Genomic DNA, 13,561 nt, shown 5'->3' on the forward strand with positions numbered 1-13,561 from the left:
CGGATGAGTCACCCTTGTGTATCGTGGTTTGTACGTGTAGGGAAAAAAAAACGAGGTCTTGGGATCTAGGGCTTGATTGTGAGCTGTGTAGTCAAGTGAGTCACGGTTCTGTGGCTTCATTTGTGAGTGCAAGGGAAAAAGATAGATCTCGTGATCTAGCGTGTGGCGGTGACCTGTACAGTCATGTATGTGGCGAAAGGGTAGCTACACTTTCCCCGTTGTCTGGGTTTTTCTGGTATTTCGAAAGAAGACGAGTGTTAGGTGTGTTTCTGACAGTTATATTCTTCTCGCGCCAGATTCGACATCACTCATCTGTTCAGCGTTTTGTAACACCCTGCCCGAGGAAATGAGTATACTTTGTGAATATTTCAAACCTTAGTTTTGATCCGTTTAAGCTAACGCAGTCATCACTCACAATCTTGAAGGTGTCTTAGCCTTCTTGTTATCTTTGTTTTGTTTGGTAGCTCCACACTTTATTCTCTCATGTTTGATTCCCCTCACCACAGGAACCCAAAAGCTTTATCTCACTGACTGTCGTCGGAGGCAAGCGGCATCCTACCTAGCCTTTGTTTTCAAATCTCCATCGGTCCGAATGCTTATTCAAACTCCCGAGATTGGGGACCTGCTAGTTTCATCCGGGCAAAGCCGTCTGCACTTGCACTTACAACAACAATACACGTCCCATACGAAAAATATGGATAGTTTTCCTTTCTCCCAAATTGAAGAGAGCGCGTTCCCACCGTTCCCTCTCAATTTGGCGGAGGAGGCATCCAAGTTTCGGTCGCACGGGTTGCCATTACTTGTGTGGCCCCGAACCACCAATCCCAAAGGAATCCAACAGGTTTGCGTTTTTGTATGTGTTAACTGCTCAGAGATGCTTCGAGTCGACAGTGTAGGTACCTTGTCCTTCTTTCTGAGCGACCTACAAACAGTTCTATAGCGGGTGGACTTTTCGTATGTACGTGGTGTAATTTTGCAGCGAGAAAAATGACAGGCCGGCAACAGGTGTAAAACGAAGGTGCCGTGCATCATTATTCCATGTATCGTCAGGTTTATTTTATATGGTGTAAGGTCCGTTCAAAGGTAATGTCGATTGTAGTGAATGGGCTTGACAGATCTGTGCTAATGCCGGTTTCACGATTGATTTTTTTCTCATTTCAATGGTCCAGTTTAGTAATGAATCTTTTGTTGTTAATGTTTGACGTGCTTGGCCTTATAAGGTGAGTTTTATTTGAGGAGCTGGTCAATGCTACGACGTTGAAGGATTGGCGGTCGAGGATTAGCGGCGCAGATGAACCACACTGCCAGTCAATCTCTGTCAATATTTGTAAAACGTGTACCGCCGATTCCTTTCAACCGACACCAGGTAGTCTCCAGGTGTTGAATGGTTAGCTTCATACAAAGGAATTCAAAAAGAACCACAAAATATAATCTTTACGGCTAATATATCAGTAAGCGCTATCGGGATCTGCTAAACCAGCCTATTCTGTCTGTTTGAAACTACTGAGTTGAGATAACCCGGGAGGGTGTTTTGCAACCACCAAACCTTCAAGAGCGAAATCGTTCAGCTATAGCGCCTTTTCGGTGCTAACTGCCATGCCGCACGAAGGTTGCACGAGGGCTGGGATACTGCGAGGTTGCTCAAGCCTAGACAGGGGAAGTCGATAGGCAGAGGTCGGGTTCGAACCACGGACCTTCCGGTCAGTAAATTCGCGCCCCCACTTTGAAAATATGGGTCTCCCTATGGTATGTTGTCTGTCTCAAAGCCTAAATTTCGGTATAAAACTATTATTGACCCTAGCTCAAGTTTTTGTTGCAAGTTGAGTAACATTGATGTCGTAAGCTACAAAAACGGTAAAACGAACACAAAAACAGCATTGTAAAAGCTTGGGCTTGGGTTCTCTCCAGGACGGAGTCACCTGCCAGTTGAGAACCACCAGCCCATAAAATGGTATTTCCGACATCCATCATTTAAGTCACGCTTAATCATATGTTCTCGGTACTCTACAAGTATCTCATTGGTCACATGGACCTAATGTTTGGCTCCATGCAGATCGATTTTTGTCTTCGAGAGCTAGTCACACCCCATAAGTTACGATGGTTAGGCCGTACATTTTACATGGCGGATCAAATTTCGTCCCGCCGAGCTCAATTCTACTGGATAGAAGCGACCCGTAGACAGTCAGGCTATGATCTGGTAAAATTAAACAGTCGTCTTCGTCCCTTTGAAAACGTGGGTCTCTGGTTGGATACTTCGGATTGCCACGTGCCGTTTGTCAGAATAACGGATACGTGCAATCTGCTCTCACAGTCAATGATTCTCCTGGGTTAGAGCCAATGCTTTCAGTGTATTCCAAGCAAAAGTGAACGTTCACATTTTCAACCCGACATTCCGTCACTAGCAGTGTCTGTACTGACTTTGTATACGCTGTCCACGTATCTTTATCTTCTCGAACGTTGGTGACTAAAACACTACCAGCTAGATTCGGCATACTTCGGATGGCGGTTCTTTTCTGAACAGGTCCCTACTTTTTGACTAGTTCATGAGCGCATGGTGAACGATCGGTAGCTTTCAAATGGGCAACGTCTCGCTCTTGACACAAATGCTTCATCTTGTCGGTTAGTGTGGTTGCCTACATCTTACGGTTGATGGGTTGAGGGATTTTCAAATTATTTTTGAACCGGTTTGGTTCCTTAACCTTCCGGTTCAAGTTGCTTCAATAGATAATTCACCTCGGGTGCCACTGGTGGATTTTGTTGGTCGGTGTGGGCTTGTATGTGCTACTGCAATTTAGTTAGTGGGGGTGAGATTGAGTGGACATTTTAGTTGGTTTGGTTTACATCCTTCAAACCTAACCTACTTGTGATGATAACTCCTCTTTCTGATAACTGTACACCACCACTTATCAACTCGACTGGTCTAACGCAGTTCTCCACACGCTTGCCAGATGGCTCAAGTGGTTAGAGCGCGAATTTACTGATCGGAAGGTCCGTGGTTCGAACCCGACCTCTGCCTATCGACCTCCCCTATCTAGGCTTGGGCAACCTGGCAGTATCCCAGCCCTCGTGTTTCCTTCGGGTAGCATGGCAGCTAGGCACCGAAAGGGTGTTACAGCTGAACGATTGATTTGATTATGATTTACGCCTTCTATCCTATTTGCAGGGATGCTTAGCGATTTCCAGTGTCCCGGGAATCAGTCCCTGTGGCGTGAACCGTAGTCTCTGTCTCAAACGTTCAACATTTTCTAACTCCATTTTGTGCCCCGTATCCAGTTCCTATTCCACAATTTCCAAGTCTTTCAGTAATGCTCGATATTCGTCTGTGTTTCTCGATGGTCTGTTTATTTTTATCCTGTGCTTTCCGATTCTGGTGTGAAGTTCCCTGACCATCTTTCCCATATAGACCTTAGTGCAGTCGTTGCAGTCCCTGATTCTGTTTGCCGGGAGGCGATTCTTGAATTGCACCAGTGCAGAGCGCAGTGTGTCCCTTCTGTAAAGCTACTCTTATCTTACGCGTGTTTAGAATCCTTCGAATGACCCGATGTCCCTGGTTTATATGGAGCAACAGCAGTCACAACCCATTACCTGTTGGGTTTCGCCGCTGGTAGCAATGCTCTTCGTAACTGATGCCTTATCAAACTAGCTGGACATCCACTACCCTGAAGTTTGCCTTTTACCTCCATTTGAGCCGCTGTCCGATCGACTTCTTCTTTGCAAGGGTCACCCACTCGGCTAAACATTGATGAGGCAATACTAGCGAACGCCGACTTCGGATGGGTAGAACAGTAGTTCATAATCGTCCCAGTGTCATTTGGGTTCTTTTCCTCGACGTTATATACCATACAGTCAAAGAAAGGCAGCGTACCAGGAGTTTGTTGTGTGGATTCGGGTCATCCAATTAGTTGTAAAACCCACTGACTTTGTATCATTTCATCACGACGAAAGTGTTTTCTACATAACGCCGGAATATCTTCGATGGGTACGGGAATCCGGCAAAAGCTTTCTGTTCGAAATCTTCCGTAGAATTATTTATTAAAACCGGGGATATTAGAGATCCCGTCGCTAGACCTTGTTCTTGAGTACCAACTACGGAGCCAAAAAACGAAGTTGATGAGATTCAGGCATGCTTTTACACCTTCCACTATTCTGTCTGCCGTAAGCTGTGTCTGTTCTGATAGTAGCAGTCGCTTGACTGTACAAAGAGTCCCCTTTTGGCATATTAGTGTGTAACGAATTGATATCGCAACTTGCAAGAATGTCATCTGGTTCCACGGTGACACCCGCTACTCTGTTGGCAAAGTCATATGAATTCCTAATGTAAGTACTAGATTTTCCGGTAACTGGTTCAAGAATACCTGTCAAGAATCTGGTCAGCTCATAAGGTCGGGAAACTTTTCCCTCTATTATCGGTCTCACGGAGATATCTGGTTCATGCATTTTTGGTATGCCGTAAAGCCGTGGTTGGATTGCACTTTTGGTGTACAAGCGACACCAATCACCTTGCCGCAAGTGGTTTATCAAGAACTGCAAACATCTGTCAACTTCAACTGTATTCCTATTCATCATTGACATAATATTCTCACTATCGATCTGCTGGTAAGGGCCCTCAGATAGGTGTTGCTTGACCTATGGATGATCACCCCCATTCATGACAGCAGTGGCCTTACTCTTATCCGCCTTTGTAATCACTTTGTTGTGCACCTGTTTTAGAGTTTTTAACGATCTCCGCTCCGCTGGTCTAATATTTGGAGCTCCTGGCTCCTGGGACTTAAGGACTGTGACCGGTTGTACCCATAGCTTGTCCACTTCCATTGGCGGAAGTTTTTGAAACACTGATTCAACGCTAGGGATTATTTCTTCCACCCTTATCGCTTACCGCGAAATTCAGGCCCTTTTCTATCAGACAACGCTGTTCCTCACTTAGCGGTCGATTTTATAGATTTACCACGCTTGTGCTTCTTTTTGGACTCATCATCAATCTGTTTTGGAAGATAACCTTTCGAACTTAGGTATTTGTCCCTCTTTGCGGTGTTGTCCTTGGATGGCTTTCATTTCTGTCGCTTTGGTTTTGAATAACTGGAAGTCTGCGGGATCCAACACGGTTTGAAGATCTTTGTTGAGCTGACAAGCGTGGTGACGAATGTCAGATAAACGCCGAGTAGTCAAGTAGACCCTTCGTTTGAGGAATGACTTGGCTGCTGAGAATGCTATTCAGGAAGAAACGAGGGACGTTTCTTGTAGCTTAACCAGCAAAGATGTGGGGGTTAAATTGTGCTTCAAGCAACTTTTACTGAATATCGGTTGGTTCTCCCAGTTTGCCTGTAACCTAGCCAATCGAGCATAGTCACTTGACAATTTACCAACACATGGTCCGTAGTTGTTTTCAATCGTGTGGAAAAATTGTGGAAGCGATTGAGAAGTCATCGTTTCAGAAGTGCTTGGTGAAAAATCGGTAGTTTGTAACCGGTCAACGTTTCGCTTTCGACACGAAAACGTTATCATGCCTTATGTCTTGTGTTGGCTTATGTTTTTTCTCATTGTTAATGATTGTTATTACCACTATGAATAGTATCATTAACCTGTCCTATCGCTTTCCGAGTGCAGTCGGAAATGTTTTCATTTCTTCTCTTAGGCGAAGGACCAGAGATTTACTGTAAAATTTTATTCGCTTCGCTCTATTATGCTGGGTAAGATCCAACAATCTTTTGAAACTTCCCAGATTTCCTGCTTCATATCCTAAACTCCACATTCCTGCGCTTACGTTGATTCTGGTCCTTCCTCTTTGCCCTTGATAGTACCTGACAGATAACTATCCGGACTGTGCGCATTGGTTTTCGGAGTTGACTAAAGTGTCAGCATGGTTGGAACAAAAGTGGAGACCCCTAGTTGAACTGGCTGGCTTAAACGCAACAAGCGATGCCCCTGCGAGTGGTTCAGAATCTATTTGGCTTCATGGTGTCCCAAGGGATTCAGTTGCTGCCACTTATGCTTGCCAACGGTTAGCAGACTACGAACAGTAAGTCCCTTCTCTTCTAATTCTATTTAATGCATGGTGTATTCCTTCTATTGTTGCACGTACAAGTAGTGTGCTTCTACCCATCCGACCGTAACTTGGACTTTCAAGCACTGACCACCCGGGAAAATGGGAAAAAGTGGTCTCTCTAGCGAGCATTCTACGCTGAATCGTGTCCGGTAGAGAGCGACGTTGATGTCTCTGTCCCAAGAGGGAATCCTTTTCAGTAAGGTTACTGTGTTTCAATAATGTTCCGTGCTCGATTCCCAAATCTATTGATTCAGCTACACTTCCGTCAACATTTCCGTCATTATCATCACTGTCAGCTGTAAGAACCGCGTACTTGTCGTACAGTGGTTATAGTTGCCACAGTTTCGTTCACCGATGATATGGGTATATTTCGTATTCACTCAATATCGTACTCCTGATTTATGTAGATTGCCTCCAGAAACACCTCGGACTTCCTAGGCTTCTCCAACACATTCGGCTAACAAGTTGATTGGGCATCCCATCCTACTATTTGCTCCAGGCGCCTGCGAATTATCCTCCCACTGTCTTCCAGTTCAACTCAGTTCCGGTTTCGATGGGGGGCGAGATGGCCCAAGTGGTTAGAGCGCGAATTTACTGACCGGAAGGTCCGTGGTCCGAACCCGACGTCTGCCTCTCGATTCCCCTGTCTAGGCTTGGGCAACCTGGCGGTATTCCAGCCCTCGTGCAACCTTCGGGTGGTATGGCAGTTAGGCACCGGAAAGGGTGCTACAGATGAACGATTTTTTTCCGACTTCGATGATCATCCTCGTGCAACTTCGGGTGGTATGGCAGTTAGGCACCGGAAAGGGTGCTACAGATGAACGATTTTTTTCCGACTTCGATGATCATACCAGTACCAAACGCCTACCGAGTTCCATACACCAGTAATGAAAGATAGTCTAAATGCTAGATAATGAGTATGAGGAAACTTTGAATACAGTCTCTACCTTATGTGAACTGCACACCTGGAGCAAAAGCGGTATGGAATTAAGAGTGAAACTCAGCCAGCTTGCCAAGTTTTACGGCGTTTCATCCTGTTTATCAACGGCCCAGAAACCATAAATGGACGTGCTGTCACGGTGCTAAGTCAGTTTGGTCGATGCAGCCAAGGTTATTCCTATGCTAACCCTGAATTGATGTTGCATACACTTGACATGTGCTATAAGCGTAGATTTGGGCACCAATAACACCTGAACCTTCTTATTAATCGACCTGGTGCCTTTGTGGGATTGGTCTATGTTTGAGTTGGGATCACCACCCTATTTTCCCTATTATTCACGCTCACTCACTCACTCATTCACTCACACTCACTCACTCAACTCAGCTCAACTCACAGCTAACCGCTTCTCAATTTCGAACACACAGGGCCGGTAAAATTTTATAATGTTCCTATTTTTTATATCGACGCCCTTTCTTGAAGGACTTGTAATTGGATGTAGCTCCGAACAACCAACCCGAAACCAGTCTTTCATAAGTAATACTGTCGTTACAGAATGACAACCGTTACGGTTTCAACCTACCCGCGATTTAATGCCATGAGTCAGTTGTCCGATCCTTGTTCTTTTTGTTTTGTTGCTTTTTGATACCTTGTCCACTCATGTATGGTCTTCTGTCGTGTTCAGTTCAGTTACCTACTACTTGATTATCTACTATTGGTTAAAAGTTGTTCCACATCGCTTCTCACTAGATACTTTGCACACCGCTCTTTATCTAGATACGCTGCGAAACTGAAAGAATACTTAACCCACCGGCGGCAGTTTACACCGGCCTTCCAGTTTAACCCTATTCATGGTGAATTACGGGAGCTAGCTGAGGTAAGTATGAGTGCACGTTACCTGTTCATTTTTCCCGATGTATCTCGTCCGTCATTCACTTTCTGTTCAGGCTCGCAACATTTCCCGAGGTGAGGAGATTACCCTCAACTAGTAGCTGTGGGCAATTAATCCTTGGTGCAGAAATGTTGATCAACCCTAAGACTTCTCAAGGACCGGATGATGATTCGTTTCTATTAGTTTATTCCACGCCACCTGGGCTTATTTTACACATTTAACTAGACCGTGGTGTTGTCAAATAGCTCCCGGTACGTGAAGTCTTGGAACCTCTTTCTTTTCCTTGCACCACCGTCGGCCATTCTGATTCCATTCTATCTAATAAGCCAATGTTTGTGATCCCTGTAGATACGTCCGTTGACTTCGTTTCTCATTCCTAGGGACATCCAACCTGTGGCTGAATTGTGTCATCATGTCACCCATCCAATTTTTGGGAACACTATGATACCTATCGGATCAGGATACCTTACACAAAGTGGCGAGACCTCCCAATTCGGGAACGTTGTAATTGAGGAATTATGAGAGCAAGACGTGGTCAATGTGGAGTCTTATAGTGGATGTTTTCTGGTTCATGTTCTGATTGTAAAAACGGTAATAATGAGGAAATTGACTGGAGAATCGGGAAGATTACGATCAGTGAGACTGAGAAAACCTCAAATTAGTGAACAGAAGGTTCCGTTCGATGTAAAACGGGACTTAACATGCTTGTTCCTCTGCATTCCAAATAAGCAGAAACTCCGCCAATTTATCGTTCGTCCATTTTTTATTTATCTGTCGCTTCGGTCATTCATTTACACATACTTTTATGTAAATTCTGCATTCTGATAGGCTAGCAATTCCAGCACATATCTTTGGACATCTTGTCATCTTTATCGTCCGGTTCTCACTTTCTGTGTGCAGTCTTACGCAGTGTTCCAAATTAAACTCATCTTAGACCAAAACGCTAGCACTGAAACTGGTCCTGCACCGATGAGCAAATTGGACGGCAACGAACCCTGTCACAAATACTGATATTGTTGCACCTCAGAAATTTGAAGTGAATACGATCCGATGTGAAATATGCGGAATGCACTCGTGTTTCGAGCAGAAGTGCCTCACGTTTTGTTCGATTGGACGCATGTGTCGAAATTGCTTCGGATTCTGACCATTGTTGGATGATTTCACTTAAGTTTTCACGATCTTATTAGGGAACCTGATGCTCGGCAAGCCATGGGCTTGGAATATTACGATCGATAGTTGGAAAACTGGCGTGGTCCTTCTTGGAGGATCAATCAACTGCGCTCGAGGTCCATCGGGTCAGTGTAACAAGATTCGATCGGTCGATGTCCATATACAAAGGTCTCTGTGTCAACCCCAAAACTATGTGGTCACCGGCCTCACTAGTACGGACATTGGACTCGAGTGTCTTTTTATCAGCGTATATGCTCACCAGTCACTCGCGCATAAGGATGAGAGACTTCGGTGTATGGTCGAAAACCTGGTTAACTAGAAGTATTTAGAATTTCTGATGAATGTTTTATATTTGTCAATGGATTCTTAGTTTCGTTAACAACCTTTCCACAAGTTCCGCTGCCAAAGCGCTTGCGGTCTTTGGCCCATAAGAATGTTTAATGACCGTCATCAAGGTTGATATGAATGCTTCACTGCCTTATTGTCGTCGCAGCTTTATTCCAAAAGCTCAACATGCAGCGGTGTCTACATTTCAGTCGGCGTACTCAGTTGAAAAGTCTAGACGAACACACTCCGATTTGAATTATCAAAAGTGCGGTTGCACTTTAAAAAATATCGTTTAGCATTTATATGATTTTCTAATGAGAAAATCCAGTTCACCAGAAACGGTGCGAGCTTGGCAGTTGCATGTATTTTTGTTGCCAACACCTACACATCTGAGTGTTGCGTAATGTTCTAATAAGCGAGTTGTACGGTATCTGCATCTTCGACTACTCAGCTTTTCCGGAACTTGCTCGCTTTCTCTCTCTCTCTCTCGCTCTTGAGCTTGTACTATTTAATCATTCAGAGGACAACATACTTTAGGAGCTATCCTGTTTATTTCAGCTACGTGCGAAAGCCTTGCCCGACGATTCAGGGTTTTTCAATGTCGTTGGCAATCGCTTACTTCAGTTGGCTAGGAACGCCAAACTCAGTGGGACAACGGTCCGCCTCAATATCAAATCAATTGGTCGGTCAGTCGAAGATACAGCTGTACGCACACAGCTGTGAGTGATTCTTCTTTGCCCCGGTCGTTTTTTGCATTCAATAACCGAAGTCGATCTATCTATATTCGATCGTCATTACATCCGTTGTTCGCTCATCATAATGATACACAGGTAAAGTAATCGGAACACTTTCCTAGAGGACCCATAAAAAACTTTCTGGGGTGCCAAGTGAGACTATGTGCATTGTACTCAGATGCAAACCTCAGGAGATGCTTTTGGTATCTGACATGTGGATCGGTAAACTCACAGAGATTGCACAGCGCATTATATGCTAATCTATGAAGGAGCTCTAAATTTCTTGGTAACACACCCGCGTGCGATTTAGTGCGCTCTACTAATTTCCTTTTACTTCAGGGCTGGTTCATGTGGCCACAAAGAAACGGTGCAGTTGCAGATCACGTATTTCTCAGTAAAGGCTTACACAGACGTACGGCGCTTTGTTGACAGTGTTCGAAACGTGCATCCAATAAATCCTTATTATTCGTCACTATGGGCAAAAGTATTACTTAGTGATCTTACCTGTGCACCGTGCCATCATCCAGCAAAACTGGTTTTACGACTTCCTAATCAACCGTCATCTCTATCAGTAGAATTCTCACACGAATGATAAACTCAGTCAACTGTGCATACTTGTGGGGGAGTGTTCATCTGTTCAAGCTTTGGGCAATATAGCCTAGCCGGATTCTGTATCATAATGCGGGTAAGCTGGCTTCAACCTACCATGCTCAACTCTCCACATTTAGCTCAAATTCGTTTTATTTTACCACACCTGTATCATATGAGCGATGACTTCGACCAACTGTTCACTTTGAACAGTCATTGATTCTCATATCAATACTCTTCAAAAGCGCACGGAGTTGTTTAGTGGAAAGTATTTCCGTCTTACGGCGAGAACAGACTACTTCCTATGACAGAGTCTCCGATTTCCGGTTTCTGGAGATCATCACTGACATTAGACTGGTATCCTTAGTGAATCTACATCCAGCATAACAGCCAAGGGGCATTATCATGTGCTGTGTTCATACGACCATAAACATGGATCCAGTAAGCAATTTTAGTTGGCTTACGGCGGTCCACCAATGTTCCGTGTGAAATTACATTTGAGCATGCAGGCAGTAAACCCTTTTCAATAACTCCGTAATTTCGCCAAAGTTTGACTCTTGTTCCTTAAGACAATTCTCAATTTGCTACCGTTCATTTTTTTATTTATTTTTCGGTCCCAATTGATGAATGCAATCTTGCCCTGTACCTGTTCTGCTATTTACCACAATTCGCATTACTTCTTTTTATAGCCTTCACTCACTGCTACCCGCAACCTCTTTGAAGAAAGCATTGAAGAAGCAGCCAATATGTGTAAGATTTCCTTACCTTCAAACCTACTCGCTTTTGGGTATCTGCAAGTTTTACTGAAATTTTTCAAAGCTTCCTTTTCACTTTTAACACAATTTTGGCGGTAGGTTAGGTACAATATGGTGTATATCTCGATCACGTGGAGTAAGCAACGTCGCGCATTCAGGTATGCCGCTATACCACATAGTCTGAACTTGCGTCAGGCAACTGACCGTCAGAATTTGTTCATCACTCGTGTCCGATATTTTCGGACACTACTTTTCCGCATTTGGAATTTCGCGGGCCGCTGCATCCTAATGTGTTAGTGTGGTCAAAATATTGATATTCCGGCACTTAGTCTAGTTGATCGGTCATTCTGTTCATCTGGGTGCTTGACAGTAGCTGCCATGGCTTCTACTCAGCAATGCTGTCGGCTAGAGCGGACCCCATTTGGCCGGGTTGCACTCATGGCAACTCGTCCCACATTCAAGGAGACGGCATTTATTAATGCCACTGAGTTCACCGATCGTGCTGCACCACTCAGGCCTCTGCTCAACAGCTTTTGGGTCGGTTTCTTCCAGTGAACAACAGGATAAAAGGATTCCTTGATGAAGACGGTCCTCCCGAGAGCAAATTACATGACCCAGCTGGACCAACCTTTTGAGTATGTTCAGTCTGTTGTCGTGTTCCGGACAATGTCACTGAACTACTGGCGTTGATCTTTTTACGGTAATCTGTGTGCACATTATCGATTGAGGCAGTTCGTTACGTTGTGCCATCTTAATGGCCAGGTTTGTAGGAATTTGTCGCGCAGCAGTAATAAAAGATCTGTCAACGTTAGCACTGTGATCCGTTTCGAGAAAATATCCGATTATCCACAATTCGGAAGTTCTCGCTCTATTAGTAAATCACCAGACCGATTCTGAGTTTCTCAGTTCCTACTTTGAGTCTGTGGACGGACGTCGCCTGTGTTCTTGCTGTCAGTTGTTATCCAGTTTCAGCGACTCTACACTACTCGATTCGGCGTTCTCAAAGCAAACTGTCCCTAGAACCCAGCTCATTCCTACTGCATTCTATGCACAACATTGTTTGAACGACGACAGCTTTAGCTGAGTTACAATCGATCGATTTCCACCCCCAACTGTGTGGTCCCGGAAGAAGTCAGTGTTCTATATTGGTTTCATTGCACATTCCGCTGATCACCAATGTGCCTGTCGCTCACGGCATTCAAATTCTCCGTTTAGTTAGTAAACCTTGTTTTTCCTTCTCGTTTTAGCCGACCACAACCACCGTTGATGAGTAAGTACACTGTATAAAGCGCTTTCGCTATCAAACCTCACTGAGCAGTCTTACGTATTGAAGGGCATCTATGTGATCTGTTGTTCCACCGACGATTCACCAATTCCCTCAAAATTTCAGGCGGAATTAGGTGTACGGGTTATGAATATGAGTGGATGTGATATCAGTTCTGATAGATTTGCGCCGGGAGTATAACTTTCCCCATTCAGTAGTTTTCGCATGTCCTCTGCATCAATCTATCAGTCAGATTTTAAAAAAAAACGAATTTCGCCTCAGTTTCTGTTAGGGGCGAAGTACATTTATTTGCAAACTAAGTTGGTGTTAAGGAAAGATTTAACTGAGTTCCAGCTGTTAGCTTCATTTGATTCAACTATTAACAGTTTCACCTCAAATTTCCCCTACGGTACTACTTAGGCAGTTTTTGTTAACAGTCAAACTGAAGGTTAAATTAAATGACAGGACAAGTCTGTGGAAATACTTCAGCCTACTACTACTGATCTGGTGAAGGAATATTATCCTCTTGAGCCTTTTATGCTCATGCGTGCATCGATACCACGTAAGAGGCCGTTTTCAGACTTGAAAACTTCATGGTCTACGGAAGACCGATTTTCACTTGTAATCATTCACTCCACACATAGGTCACTGCACTGTATTTGCATCGTCGCAGATTTTCATATTTTGTACCACACTAGTTCGTATTTTCTTCAAGTTGTTGCAATGTTCGTCAGGCTCAGCAGTTGTTTTGTGCACATCGCGACAACGTCCAAGGAGACGTGCATAGGGCGTATTTGGTCATTCTACACTCTCCACTAGACGGCTATCCAGCCATTGTAATATATATATAT

General features: G+C 44.2%; 1 protein-coding gene across 1 annotated transcript in view; it reads left to right on the plus strand.

Annotated features, from left to right (window-relative positions):
- The window catches only part of T265_00036 (hypothetical protein), a gene marked incomplete at both ends in the record, with an annotated part of 36,148 nt that overhangs the window by 20,518 nt on the left and 2,069 nt on the right, over nt 1-13,561 (plus strand). Inside the window, 6 exons of the mRNA XM_009163693.1 lie at nt 507-841; nt 5,796-6,016; nt 7,758-7,857; nt 9,928-10,088; nt 11,381-11,441; nt 12,694-12,716. Coding sequence (XP_009161957.1) covers nt 593-841; nt 5,796-6,016; nt 7,758-7,857; nt 9,928-10,088; nt 11,381-11,441; nt 12,694-12,716 — 815 coding nt within the window. The remainder of the gene's footprint in view (nt 1-506; nt 842-5,795; nt 6,017-7,757; nt 7,858-9,927; nt 10,089-11,380; nt 11,442-12,693; nt 12,717-13,561) is intronic.

Source organism: Opisthorchis viverrini (assembly GCF_000715545.1).
Source record: "Opisthorchis viverrini unplaced genomic scaffold opera_v5_1, whole genome shotgun sequence".
Taxonomy (NCBI): Eukaryota; Metazoa; Platyhelminthes; class Trematoda; order Opisthorchiida; family Opisthorchiidae; genus Opisthorchis; species Opisthorchis viverrini.